Source organism: Nyctibius grandis, chromosome 8 (genome assembly GCF_013368605.1).
Source record: "Nyctibius grandis isolate bNycGra1 chromosome 8, bNycGra1.pri, whole genome shotgun sequence".
In the NCBI taxonomy this organism is placed as follows: Eukaryota; Metazoa; Chordata; class Aves; order Nyctibiiformes; family Nyctibiidae; genus Nyctibius; species Nyctibius grandis.
This window is the reverse complement of record NC_090665.1, coordinates 48,076,257-48,090,880: the sequence shown is the minus strand read 5'-3', so window position 1 is coordinate 48,090,880 and position 14,624 is coordinate 48,076,257. Positions and strand designations below refer to the sequence as shown.

The following is a 14,624-nucleotide window of genomic DNA, read 5'->3' as shown; positions in this document are numbered from 1 at the left end:
AACAACAGGAAGAAACAGGTACGACAAGGGCAGGCATCTCCAAATACTCATAAATCGTGTACTTGAGTGGTGTGTATTAGCAACAAACATAGCAAGGCAGGTCCCCAGCCAAGAATTTACTCCAGCCAGGAATATGACTTTCAAAATACCAACTGGTGTCCAGGGGAAAGCTGCCACGTGGACCAATCGGACACGTACAGTGAAGTGTCCAGGAGATGGAAATCCCACAAAAATATCAGTTCTGGAGGGTGGTACTCAAATCCCACATACAGTCAGCATGGCATGTGGCACCAGAAGAGAGGAGACCTGGACTCTGGATAAAATGGCACTGCACATCTTATCAGTGATGGAAAGGGAAGTTTTCAAATTTCTCCTAAGCTTGTGCACAGCTCAGACGTGTGGTGAGAGTGGTCAGATAGGGTATTAGTTACTCAACTGAACCACAAACATTACACTCAGCTGAATCTCTCCCCTTCCTGTCAACAGAGCTAGTGCTGATTAAACTGGTGCCTCGTGCTTTGAAGGTTCAGCCCAGCATTCTCTGTTTGTACAGGATGATCATTTCCGTGCTGTTTCTGTTGGCAGCACTGAGTGTAGAGGAAGACGTAGTACCAACCCAACCAAAACACCCCACCAACAGCAAAGCTATCACACCACACTGCTGAGGAGCCTTGGATTTCATCTGTGAAATGCAATCACATCAGTAGCTAAGAAGAATTGCTCCTGGAAAACCTGACGTGTCTGATGTCGATACAACACATCTAAATTCCAGCTTCCATCGTGAGGACTTGCCCATGTCCAAGCAAATACTGGCAACTCCAACGTATTTATGGTGCCTCTTACAATCAAGCTTGGGTAATTAGAAAACCTGACCATTTAATTTGGTTTCAAGCTTGTAAACGTTCAAGTTCTTTTTGCATTTTTGTTCCCAATATGCAACAGAATGTTATGCAAATGATACTGGTGTTTTCATAACTATAAATTTTTAAACGTCTTATACTTCAACTTTTTGGTAGTCACTACATTCATGTGGTTCCCCTGGATTTATTGTTTTTATTTTTTATTTTTCCTCTTTCAGATGTTACTATTAACAAACCAAAAAGAACAAAAAGAAAGATCACAATAAACACTAGCATCTGGGAAGCATTTTCAGTCTCTATTAACGTTCACTGTTTGATCTAGCAGGAACACCGTAACAGAGCTACAGATTATCACCTCCTACGAGAAAATAACATTTTTAGCCAAACCTGAACAGTGAAAAAGTGGGAATAAAAAACATGGCAAGAGCAGCACGGGTTTTATTTCAAGCTCCCTGCCCAGCAGTACACTAATTATATTCATATTTGTGAAGACAGTTGAAACAAAACCTTAGCAGTCGGCTAGTCACTAATCCTGCCCTAAAAGGCTCCACTTGAAGTCTCAGGCATTCCAGTTATTAGTCCACAAAATCCTGAGAAATATTCACCTGGGTACTGTGATACTTCAAAACTTCAGCCCATCTCCAACAGAGAAGACAGTCCAGCTTTCCAAAGGATTCGGCCCTCAAACAATAATGTGTTTGCTCCACACCACACCCCAGTTCTCCTGCTCTAGGCAAGGCCAAGACACCTGGCCAAAACCATGACAACTAAGAATTGCTCTAGCCACCTTCATAAAGCAATATTCCCTTTATGAACTAAGATTTGATTCTTTCTTTATAAGCAAGATCTGTTCTATCTGGAATGAATTAAATTCCACCCCTGTATTTTTATCGACTGTCTGTATATAGAAAAAAAAGATACAGAATTATAGAAAAACTCAAAGATTGAATGGAGACCTCAAGAGGTCTCAAGTCCTACCGCCAGCTCAAAGCAGGGTTAAATTCAAGGTCAGGTGAAGCTGCCCAGGGTCCTGCCCAGTTGAGAGCTGAGAGTCTCCAAGGACAGAGATTCTACAGCCCCTCTGGGCCACCGCTCCAGTGCTCAGTTACTCTCACTGTGAATGTTTTTTTTTTCCTTATTTCCTTACAATTTGTAGATACAAGCAACTAGAAGAATAATTTTTATAACTGACACAAGCAAACACATCTACTTGGAGAGAACTGGCTTCCAAACTGCATCTCCAGGTTTTACAAACACTGAAAAACACTGTATATAGAATCCACGTTACAAACTCAGGTACCCATGGTCCCCTTTCTGCACACGTACTTTCTGGTGTTCCAGTTGGGAAGAAAGTCCAGCTTACAGAAACTGAGCACATTTTGTAATTACATCTATTCAGAATTCTCTGCCATAATAGTATCTCCAGAGCAAGGCTTTCCAAACATAAAGAGTGCATTAAAAGCTACACATACCTGTAGTATCTTAACTGCAAGGAACTCCCCAGGAGCAACGTGTTTGGGTTTGCAGACCATCTGCAAGTCATTTTAGTTAAGTATCCGTCTGTTTCACACGTAATATTGATACTCACATCTAATTAAAACACATTGAAAGTTTATTAATAAAGACATAATTGTTTATACAAAAACCATGCATTACAAGTCAAAACTGCTCAATAAAAGCTAACTGGAGTTTAAAATGGAAATATTCTGACCTTACTAGTAAAATGCACCAAAATTATAATTTAAAATCATCTGGAATCTTACCTACTACATATAATTCAGCGTATCTATGATGACATTCCCTATTTTGATGACAACAGTATAACGCGTTATAGAAGAAACTTCCTCTAGGTTTTGTTGCTTTCAAGTTGAAAAGAGTAACTTTGCTTACGCGATCGTTCACAAGCGTATACTGACTTTCTGGGATTTCTTCTGCTAAATTCAGCCACCAAACAATCTTCTTGGACACTACAACCTTGGTTTTGTTTTTGTAGATGCAATGAAAGGAAACGTTAGCACCAACACTGGTCAGTATCTTAGGAGGGAAGTAGAAGACTTCAGCTAAGCAGAGCGGGGGGGAAAAGGAAAAAAAATCCATTGAGATTAGAATCTGAACAAAAAAACCCATAAAAGCATATGCCAAGAGAAAAATATTATCATTATTGTCATCCAGTTGTATGCCTAAATTTCCTACTTAATTACTATTAACAACTACAGGGGAGAGGGGCAGAAATCAGCCTACAGAGTCTCCCTCCATAACTGATGTTTGTAAGTTCTGATAAAAACAATCTTTAATATCCCCAGGCAAACAGGAATTAAATGAGCAGAAAATCACTGGAGGGTACAGTGAAAGCAATACACAGCAGCACAAGGGAAGCAGGGAATCATACAGGCTCCTGTAAATTAAATCTTGGGAAACTAGATTAACACTGCTGCTTTTTACTCAGCCCATTTTTAAGGCATCAGGTCAGCTCGTTTAAATACTGCAGCAAGGACTTGCAGCCCAGAAAGGGTTAGCTTTTGTAACTCGTCCCACAAACACATACACCACAGATTTTAAAATTGTCCTCAGGTAAAAGTGAGAGAAGATCCAAATAAGAGAAGAGTGATGTCTGGGTTTGGGGAAAAAAAAATCTAACCCTTTGAACCCTACAAGGATGTTGAAAACATGTGTGAGCTCAAGTGTTACTGTAATACTGGGACACAGACCTGGGGGAGAGGGGATTGAAAATAAATAAGCAACATTAAAAAAAATAATAATCAAGCTTTCCAGTAGGTACGAATCCTGCTCCTATTGAAGTCAGCAGGAGATTAATGCCTCAAAAACTTGTTTTACAATCTCAGCAGTGCAGTTAATACCAAATGGTAGCAGTGATACGGTGAGTAATTCACCCAGGCACAGAGACACTGAACTTGCAAAGCACGTAAACATGCATAAGCTCAGCCTCAGTCAGGTACTTAGGGCAGCTACAGGTGTTCTACACCTGCTGAAAAGGAACAGTTTGCCAAAGATTAACCCAAAGCCAGCAAGAAAATCCTTAAAAGGTCAAGTTTGCTTTCCTGCACCAGCTGCTTTGCTGCTCCCAGCTGCGCTCACGCTCCACTGCTCCTCCACTGCCTCATCCCAACATTGGCCATGGGGAGAATATGCCAGTTTGAGCTTCCTGCAGTGAAGAAATTAATCCCTCTATGCTGCCATCAGGTTTGCCACAATGGAATTATTTTGCTGATGAGATGTATGCTTAATACAATTACACATCCCAGAACAGGATTAATAAAAAATAATCTAACAGTATCTACTGCACCTCTTTTACATCCTTATTTATTTCTCAATACACTCAGAAACCCTTTCTGAAAATATCAGTATATGTTTATCACAGAATCAATCAGGTTGGAAGAGACCTCTGGGATCATCGAGTCCAACCATTGCCCTGGCACCACCATGGCAACTAGACCAGGGCACTAAGTGCCATGTCCAGTCTTTTCTTAAACACCTCCAGAGATGGTGACTCCACCACCTCCCTGGTGCAAAAAATCCTGAAATCTTTAGGCTGACCCAAACCAGCTCAATCTGTGAAGTGAATCAGCAATCCTGATAACTGACCAGGGATTTCCCAAACAAAATTTCTTTCCCTTCCTATATACTCTGACCACAAATAAAGAGCCATTATGATCTATCATTTTAGCAGGAGCTATGTTGATATAAGGGACCTCATTAAATCATGAGAGTCCTTTACTCAGTCCAGGAGAGCTCTTACTGTGAGCGGCGTGTCAGGAACTCACCCTATTTGGGTAGTAAATTGATCACAGTACATAAGATTATACACTTAACCCTAAAGCCACATGCATTGAAACTCACTGACTGGGGCTATTACACAGGTTATGAATGGGGCTCAGCATTACAAACCATGATGGGTTTGAATACTTGAATCCTGTGTCCAGTTCTGGGCCCTGCACTTCAAGAAAGATGTTGAGGTGTTGGAGTGAGTCCAGAGGAGGGCGACCAAGCTGGTGAAGGGTCTGGAGGGTCTGACCTACAAGGAACGGCTGAGGGAGCTGGGGGTGTTTAGCCTGGAGAAGAGGAGGCTCAGAGGTGACCTTAGTGCAGTCTACAACTACCTGAAGGGAGGTTGTAGTGGAGTGGGAGTCGGCCTCTTCTCCCAGGCAACTAGCGATAGGACAAGAGGACACAGCCTCAAGATTCGCCAGGGGAGGGTCAGGTTGGACATTAGGAAGCATTTCTTCTCAACAAGGGTCATTAGCCATTGGAAGGGGCTGCCCAGGGAGGTGGTGGAGTCACCATCTCTGGAGGGGTTTAAGAAAAGCCTGGCCATGGCACTTAGTGCCCTGGTCTAGTTGCCATGGTGGTGTCAGGGCAATGGTTGGACTCGATGATCCCAGAAGGCTCTTCCAACCTGATTAATTCTGTCATTCTGTGGGTTATGTTCCATCTACAAACCCGAAAACGTGTTCTGTGCTTTTAGTTCAGCTACAAAGCCTCACACTAAACTGTAAGTTAGAGAAAGCAATAGGAGAAAAATCTTGTATGGAGTAGAGGTTAAACACTGCCAACTGTCTTTTGAAATGGAAAAACTCTTAGGAAAAGACCTTTTTCTGGGCTTGAACAGGGGCTTGGTGAGTAAGCAACAGGCCCAGACAAGGAGGTCTCATGGAGCTGACTGTGCAGGCTACATACATGAGTCCAGAACTCTTTTAATACAAGTCTTGTACAAAGAGAAGACTGGAATGGTAGGCAAAGCCATGCAGAAAGAGAAGGGGCAAGAACTTCCATAGGATTTTTCAGCCCAACTCATGCATACTGCACCTCCCTGGGTAACACATGCTCTCAAATATTCATTCCACAAAACAAAACAAACGGGGAGATCTGTTCTATTCCAAAAGACCACTAACTGCACCAAAGTGACTGCACGTGACCTACCTCCCCAGGTGAGGTTATACGGTGTGCTCCAGTCACTCCAGAACCCTGGACCATGACGATTGCTGCACCGCACTTGAACTAAGCATGAAGAATCAAGTAGTGTATTGTCTATAGCCAGTGAGGTTTCTAGAGTAACTTGAACCATCTGTTGGATTATCAGAAGCCATTATCATTGTATAACGAAACAGGAAAAAGAAAGAGACAGAGGGAACCAAAACAAATAGGCTAGAGAGCAGTTTTTAGGTAGCAAGTTTGGCAAAAAAAGCTTTCTTCTTTAAATTTACTGTGAATTTGAATATGGTAGAGGTTGCATACCTCTGTGGAAAACATGTTCTTTCATTATGGACTGCTAATTAACAGCTGCTTTTTATTCCAGAGCCAGCTGCGTGCTAGCAACAGAAAAAGCAATTCACTAATAACAGCTACAAATATTAAACATATACGCATGTATCATGGAATGCAGGGTCTGCTGGAAGGAGAGACTTCACAGAATCCAGCATTTCATCCAGAAAAGAAAGATGGGAGTTTGTAAGACCCAACAGGAGATTGGTCTTTCATCATTGTGCAGTGGCTCTCCCAGCGTAACACATGTAAAGTCCATCCTGCCAGCTTCACCACGCTCTTGTCGACATCTACCAGGGTCTACAGGACACACCAGCTCAGGAGAGACCAGTGCGCCATGCCCAGCTCCACCAGACCAGCCATGCTGCTCAACCCACCAGTGCCACTGCCCAAGGACAAGGAGGGTGGTAAGAAATCCTAGGCTCTTGAAGAGACCCACCGACCTGCACTGCTCCATGGTAAACCAAAGCGAGCGGAGCTGACTCACCTGCCAGCCGTTTTGACCTGAATTTGCTGAGATCTTCACTTCGTACTGAAGTGGGAATGGCATCAGCACAGGGGCGGACCAGCAGATCTTCACTTGACCTTCCTCTGTCATTTCTAGATGCAGGTTCAAAGGAGGTTCAGGCTTTACTGCAGACAAATTAATTGACAAGTTTACCACTAACCTTATTGCCTGTGACTGCTGGCGGTAATAGGTTTTTACTGATTCAGAATTCTCTTTCACACCTTTTCTTTAAACTCAGTTTTCAAGAGCTGCTCTACAGTGGTGTATGACAAAGTAATGTTGTGCAATATCACTGGAAAAGTGCACCCTGGCACTGTTACTTAGTTAGTTATCAGGACACGCTGTTTGACCTAACATTTGCCTTAAAACTACATTAATTTCTGGCATTTAGCCATGATTCTTTCCAGTAACCAAGCACTAACTTACCTGTTTTGCTGAAAAGAGGACTGAGAGGGATGGGAGTGCTGAGCAAAGCAAGTGGCTCAGCTCTGTAAGAGACAGGAGATAATGTCCTCACATTGTACACAAAGAATTTCTAAATATTCCCATCCATTCCACAGTGATTATGGCTATGAAAGAAGATCTCCAGGAGAGCTACATTAGGGCAAAGTAAAAATGGAGGGTTTCAGAAACTTCCCACAAGGATGAAGAGAACTCTCTGGAGAGAGAAATGGATGGGCAATTTAGAATGATGATTAGGATTACGTTCACTCTTCCTCAGACAAAGGCAAGGAACCCAGATCCTACTTTTACCTGTTACTGAGACCTTTTCAAATCACTGTGTAAGTACAGTGTCTTTTGGTTGACTTCATCTTCACTCACAGCTCTGAGTTTCTCCCATGCAAGAGTTAAAAACCTGCTAAAAACCACTGCAGAATAAACAGCACGTGCAAAAGCTGAAGAGAAAGCACTGCCAAGGGTCTTAGGCAGTGGGCACACGTTCACTTTGAGTTCCACCTGCACTGGGTGTCCCCAGCCTGCCCCCACCCCACCAGATATAACCATTACTGGAAAATACGAGTGCAGGAGGCTGGGAAAGGCTCACAGAAGTTGTTCTAATGGGAGAATGAAAATGATAGTAACCTCCACGTGGGTGAAGGTGGGCTGGTAGCAGTAAACCAAGCTGGCAGAGCTCAGAAGAGGATGCACGTCCACGACGCTTAGCTAGTGCCACAGAGAACCAGAATTGCCTCTTATCATCTGAGCCACACGATCAGACAAGACACCAGTCTTACCTGGAACCTCCTGTGGGGTCCACTCAAGCAAGAGTCTGCCTCTATCAACACCAGACTAAACACAAATGGCCCTTCATTGATCTCTCAGCTCTTCAAGGTGTCTCATTAAGTGGTATTACCAGAATCTCACTCAGTTTACCAAAAACCTGTTATTATTTTCAGTATAAATTCACTACACTAAGTCAGATCTTATTTTATTATTACTTATATACCATCTTAAAGCAATTAACTTAATGAAGACCAGCAGGAAGCGATTTGGGAGGAGGCACAGCCTTTAAAACAAAACTTAGTAACTTTTACATCACACTTTTGGGAATCTTACAATACAGATAACGATGTCTGTTCTACTGATGCCACCTGTTCTACTAATTACATTACACAAGTCTTAAGTTTTACTTTCAAAATAATTTTTAATTGAGCTAAATCTTGGCAGAACATATACTAATATTATACATTTTTAAAATGTACTTCACTAAGCAGGACAAACTAATTATGTCATTTGAAATACTCGCAGACACAACTCTGAATTTTTCATTTTGTAGCATAATTTAAAATCAGCTTGATGAAAAATATAACCTCTCATCTTCAAAACCAGCCCACTCAGACTTGTAACTTATTCTGTCTACAAAGCACATCAGTTAGGAAGAAGTTTATAAAACTTCTATTTTTTTTTCCCCACAGCCTTTTTGAAATTGGCCAAGATCTGCAATAACTGTGCATATTGGATAGCAACACATATCAAATTCCCAATGTCAGTAGAGTTTTAACTTGATTAAATACAGAGGAATGTTTTCCGAGTTGGAAAATGTAAGGAAGAAAGCATCAGGACAACAGAGCTGCTTGAGAAAAAAGGTGGTAAGTAACTTTAGGAACAGCTTTTTTTCCCCTCACTTTTTAATTTAAGTCCTCAGCCAGATAAACAGATAAGCTCCACCACTGCCCCAGACTCAGGCACAAAGAGGTACTGATTAGCAATGAAAGCTCAAGTATGTTGACAGCCTGGCCTTTGCTCAGTATGGTTTTGTGCTAGAGCCCAGACAAGCATGAGGCAGCTAAGAAACGTGTACAGCACCACGTGCAAGTGAGACAGCACCAGGGAGCCTCTTCCCATTCTGTCTGCACCCTCCTTCTCCAGAGGAGACATCCAGAGGAGACATCTCCAGAGGAGACATCCTGCTGCTGTTCTCCATTAAAAAAGGTTTAAAATATAGGTCACACTTACCTATGTCTATAGGCTTGACTGACATCAAAGGTGACCACAGAGGTGTTACACCAACCATCATCTTCAGCCACATGATGTAGGTGTAGTTGAGCCTCGGAGAAGGCACGCAGCACTCACACTTGTACTCGTCACAGTCACACTGCGCAGCCGTGACCGTCCCCTTCAGAGAGCTCGTAGATACATCGCCCAGTGACAGCTCTGACCTGCAAGGGAAAAAAACAAATCAAAACACAAAACAAACCAGTATTCCTTCCGATACTCTGTCTCAAGAGAGGAGGTTTGTCCAGCTGGATAAGGTTTATTTACGTAAAAAAAAAATAATGAAAAAAGGTAAAAAAGGCAATAATTGTAACCAACTGCTTTTACTTTGCTGCTTCTCCCTTTTCAAATGACTTCCAAGGAGTTAAGATGATTTCATGAGAAGTATTCCTAAGGTTTGACTTTAAAACAAATGTGTTACAACACTAGATGAGACCTGTGGTTTAGTCAGAAATAAATAACTAATAATAACAAATACCAACCCATGCCTGTTTACTCCCGAGTCAGTGGCCTTTCAAACACAATACTGGCACAACACAACATGGGGAGGAGCTCTAGCCTTTTTTCCCCCTGTACACAAGTGGTCTTCTGGGCACAAATAAGCTCAGTTTGACAGTTAAAAATTGAAATAATTATTAGGAATGATTAGTAGAAAGATGGTGGGGGGGATGTGTGGTGCTTACTGCTTTCCAGATAGATCAGATTAAAGGCACAGCTTGATGAAAAGACTACATTCTTATGGATTGATTGTGGGGTTTTTGAGACTAATAAAATCTGTGAGCAACAATAGAAGGCAGGGAGACTTAAAAGGAAATTTTGTGAAGTTGTTGAAAGGAAATCCAGGAGAAGGAAGTGGAGCCACAACTATAAAAACAAAAATATTCCAAGTAATTTAAAATCTGTATGTCTGCCAGATACCATCAGCATAAGGTTCCATAATTTTCATGTCCTAAAGTCTATGAGTCCTGGTAAAAATTATTTTAGGAATGTCAGTATTGACTGTAGCACTAATAAATGTAAACTACATATGAATATGAACCTGCATAGCTTATAGGGTCATTACTGCAGAGTCCAGGTGCTGTGAGGGCATGGTGTTACTGAAAGTCCTCGTGTTACCAGCTTCAAAGAGTATCCTGAAAACAAGGGGGATGCGTGATGTGTGTGTGTTGATCACTGACCGGTGAGGACAGGGAGGCCTCGATCCACGGGGACGCGTGTGTGTACGTCCTGGGTTCCCTTGCAGTCCCAGTCAGCACGATTTGCAGACGCTCTTCCCTGTAATTCATCAGCCCTCTGCTCGCTTCCGACCTCTCCTCAGTTTTTGCCCTTTTTTAAGTAGGGCAGATTGTGGTAATGGGATCAGTGAATCATGCCCATTTCCCCTGTGCTCTACAGTCGATTAAATGTGCTAGAGACCAAATTGCCTAAAACCAAAAAAAGCAGAAAATCTTGTCCGTCCTTCTCCTCCGTGTAGAGCTCTGTGCCCTCCCTGAATTCGAGTGTTACAATGACTCATACCAACTATAAAGCTATTTAAGACTTTTACAGAAAGGTTCTTATTGTATTAACTTCAATTTCTTTCTCTGAATTAGTAAAACAAAACCCTTACTATACAGAAATAATTCCAAGATTACTGCAGAACAATTCAAAACATAAGCTTTTTTTGTAAGGATGAACTCCAGGATGGTTTAACTGTCAGGACTTGTCTTGGCTTTGCTGCTGTGAGAAGTTTGGCCACAAAGTATTCACACTACTAAATTCACTACCTTAAGGGGGCCTGTGCCACTGAATACCTGCAGGACACCATAAACGTGTGTCTGTGCTTGACAGAGCCTAAAGAATATCTGTGGAATAGAAATGAGGATGAAGAATACTTTGGGAACTGCTGGTTGCTCTCAGAATAGAATCCCAGAATCAATGAGGTGGGAAGAGCCCTCTGGGATCATCGAGTCCAACCATTGCCCTGACACCACCATGGCAACTAGACCAGGGCACTAAGTGCCGTGTCCAGGCTTTTCTTAAACCCCTCCAGAGATGGTGACTCCACCACCTCCCTGGGCAGCCCCTTCCAATGGCTAATGACCCTTGCTGAGAAGAAATGCTTCCTAATGTCCAACCTGAACCTCCCCTGGCCAAGCTTGAGGCTGTGTCCTCTTGTCCTATCGCTAGTTGCCTGGGAGAAGAGGCCGACTCCCACTCCACTACAACCTCCCTTCAGGTAGTTGTAGACTGCACTAAGGTCACCTCTGAGCCTCCTCTTCTCCATGCTAAACACCCCCAGCTCCCTCAGCCATTCCTCGTAGGTCAGACCCTCCAGACCCTTCCCCAGCTTGGTCGCCCTCCTCTGGACTCGCTCCAACACCTCAACTTGTTCCAAACTGCCAAGCCTGGGCTAAATGTATGAGACCTGATTACAAGCAAAAGAACATAAATCCGAAGTGTTTTGGAGAACTGCAGCAGCCTGGGATTGCAGGAGCAGCCCAGCATCTTCGGTTTGGCTGCAGATGGATCCAGTCACAGAACAACTGCTGCTCCTGAACTGTAGATACTGACTTTCGAGGAGCTGATGCTTACAAAGCCCTCACAAGTTCAGGAGAGGTCAGTGCCTTCACTCAGTAGAACGAGAGGAGAAACTTTGAGTAAACTTAAAGCAACGGGGCTATTAAAAACTGGAGTTTTCCACCAGCCTTGCAGCACACTGAGAGCAGCTGTAAATCCTGGTTCAACAAGCACTTCACATCACGCAACAGTGATCAGATCTAAGCCAGATCCAAATTGTGGTGGGGGAACTTCTGTGAACAGGTTACTGGAGCCCACCTCTGAGATTCAACAGAAAACTGGTGAACTGCACTTAAGTTTTAATGGCTGGCAGAGAAGGGAGGGGGAACATGCAAAGGCAATGTGACTTTAAGCTAGAAACACGGAACTAAAGCATAAGACACTGCAGAAGAGGGAAAAACAAAACCAATTAGTGCATGCCCTGAACCACAGAAGTAATTAACATTGCAGCGAGGGCACGTGTCCAGGGCTTGCTTTTCTTTTCCACTGCAAACACTGCACTTCTCAGTTGTGCACAGATAGTTCTTTCAGTCAACACCTTAACACCTCCCAAACGTTTTGTATTTTGGTGCACAATTCAACCATACTTCAGAAGGTGTTGTTAATTACGCTGAATTAATCTGTGGCCCCACGGTGAACGTTTAGACTTTAAATTAGACACTGCAGAATGTCTTTACTGAATTTCAGTCAATTTCTTGCAATTGCAACACCTAACCAAACACAAAAACTCAAAATTGTTTTAGGAGGAAATACATGAACTTCTAGAATTCCCCTAATTTCAGGAAAGGTACAACATCACATTTAAGTAGCTATGAAGGCATATCAAGAATAAGGTCACTGTTGTAACTCTGCTTTCAATATTTCTATATATTGTGTTTGTGCAAGCACTACCTTGATTATGAATTGACAGAGAAAGGCTGTCTGGGGTTCTAAGGATTTTCAATAATCATATCTCAATGTATTTGATATATAGTAGCTCTAGGGCAATACTTATTTGAACAAGCTGCCCCATTAAACTGCAGAACATCTGATGGCTGCCTAGCTCATGAGAGGATAAGTCTCTAATGAAAGGTTAATGTTCTCCAGCTGAAGAAGGCTCAGGGTGTAACTGATGCACTCACCTAAGCCACCACTCTTGAGGTAAATTGCATGATTTATCCTTAAAAACATGGGAGCCTCGGCCCAGAACTGAAGAAGAGCCTCACAGGTACTTCAAATAGGTCAGAAATATGAGTACCCCCTCTACATCACTGTCTGCTGAAAGGGCAAATTATAATCAGTGCTCAAAATTAAACTGGGAGCATTCATCTGTGTCACTACGAAAGGATCCCTAAGGCTAAGTGATTTCAGTTAATGTAATTAACCATCAGGGTTTACAGCATTCCTAGAATACATACAGCTGGAAAGATCACTCACTTTTGGTAGACAATTAACCTAATTTGTCCAATTAAGTTTCAGGATAATCTTCCTCCTCCCAAAGACATGCTGCTGGGGAAGGTAAAAGCCCTGTCACTACCCTTGCTTGAGCCTCTCACAGAATCCTGTCATAGCACTGTTTTGGACAGAACAAAGTATTTCTATTCAAAATAATTCGATATAATTTACAAGCAGGCAAACTGTGGGTGTGTAAAATAAGAGGATACTTCTTTAATGCTGAAAAAATTAAGAGCTGTTGAGGGCTCAAGCTTTTTTGTTGTAGATTCTTCCATATCATTATTTTTTTGTACATTGCCTGTCCTATAAGTGAGAATTCTGGCTTGATCTCCAGACTCCCAGAGAGTAACACATGCCAGGAATGCATATTTTTAAAACTGGGAATGTTTTCAAGGTATTTTGGCTCATGTGAATAAAATGTTAAGGTACCAGCAAGCCAACAGGGAAAGCTGTCACCTTACCAAAACCCGAAATGCTTTGCTAGCTGTTCCCCCAGAACACAGGAACCCTAAAAGAAAAATATTAATATGAAACCTGGGGAGTGAAGCAAGTTCTCCAGTGTCAGGAACTGCAGTGCATCTCACCTTTGCAGCAAAAAGTAATTAAATACAGAAATGCCACAAGGACTCTGGTGAGTCTACAGGGCCTCCTCTCATAAATTGCATGACCCTTACTGAATTCCCTTCAAAATATAAAGAACCTCTTCGTCCCATCTGGGACTCGAATCTGTTGTTCCACGGATATTAGGCATACCAAAAAATTCAATATAGAGATGACTACACTAGGATTACTAGCAAAGATTTTTGTATTGCAGTTGAGACTGGATGGAACAGAGGCAAAGTCAGGTTCACTTCTCCCACACATATAAGGGTATTTCAGAAATCAAAGTAATGAGGAACACTGGAAATGAGAAACACTCAAAATATGATTTCAGCTTTGAAGTATTAAGTCAACGAAACAACCATATTTATTACCAGTTAATACTCTTGTTTTCTACCCTGACTACAGGGATAACTCGTGGCAAGTGATATCTGTCATGCAGTTCTGGCTTTTTAAGTAGAAGTCATCACCTGTAAATTCAGCTAATTCAACTATCTATGTTTAGCCTGTTTCCTAGGGAAATTAAGTGTGTGTTCACGCCATTCCTTCCAATCTATCAGTAATTCAGAAAAAAAACAGTGTGGTTTCAGACATGGAATCAAACAGATCTTTTTATGATCAAATCAGGCAGGTCACGTATACAAGACCTGCTCCGCCCACGGTAAGATCACCATTTATTACCATTCCAGAGAACACTGACCACAGTGGCAACTGCACAGGTGAGTGCCTCTCAGAGGCACCGATGTGATTACAGCAGCATTTGGCACTGTATTAAACATTAAGTAGCAGAATTACTTCAAGAGAGAGAAAATTATGGTCAAAAGCATAAAAAAGGCAGAACCAAGATTGCAGCTTTAAAATTAAGATATTTTAGTAAGTCAACACTG

At 42.2% G+C, this 14,624-nt stretch overlaps 1 protein-coding gene across 1 annotated transcript in view; it reads right to left on the bottom strand.

Annotated features, from left to right (window-relative positions):
• LEPR (leptin receptor) overlaps nucleotides 1-14,624 on the bottom strand; it is a 33,434-nt gene that overhangs the window by 13,849 nt on the left and 4,961 nt on the right. Inside the window, exons 5-9 of the mRNA XM_068406176.1 lie at nucleotides 9,106-9,308; nucleotides 6,628-6,773; nucleotides 5,799-5,943; nucleotides 2,624-2,920; nucleotides 2,333-2,450 (exon numbers count right to left, since the gene is read on the bottom strand). Of these exons, the coding sequence (XP_068262277.1) occupies nucleotides 2,333-2,450; nucleotides 2,624-2,920; nucleotides 5,799-5,943; nucleotides 6,628-6,773; nucleotides 9,106-9,308 (909 nt within the window). The remainder of the gene's footprint in view (nucleotides 1-2,332; nucleotides 2,451-2,623; nucleotides 2,921-5,798; nucleotides 5,944-6,627; nucleotides 6,774-9,105; nucleotides 9,309-14,624) is intronic.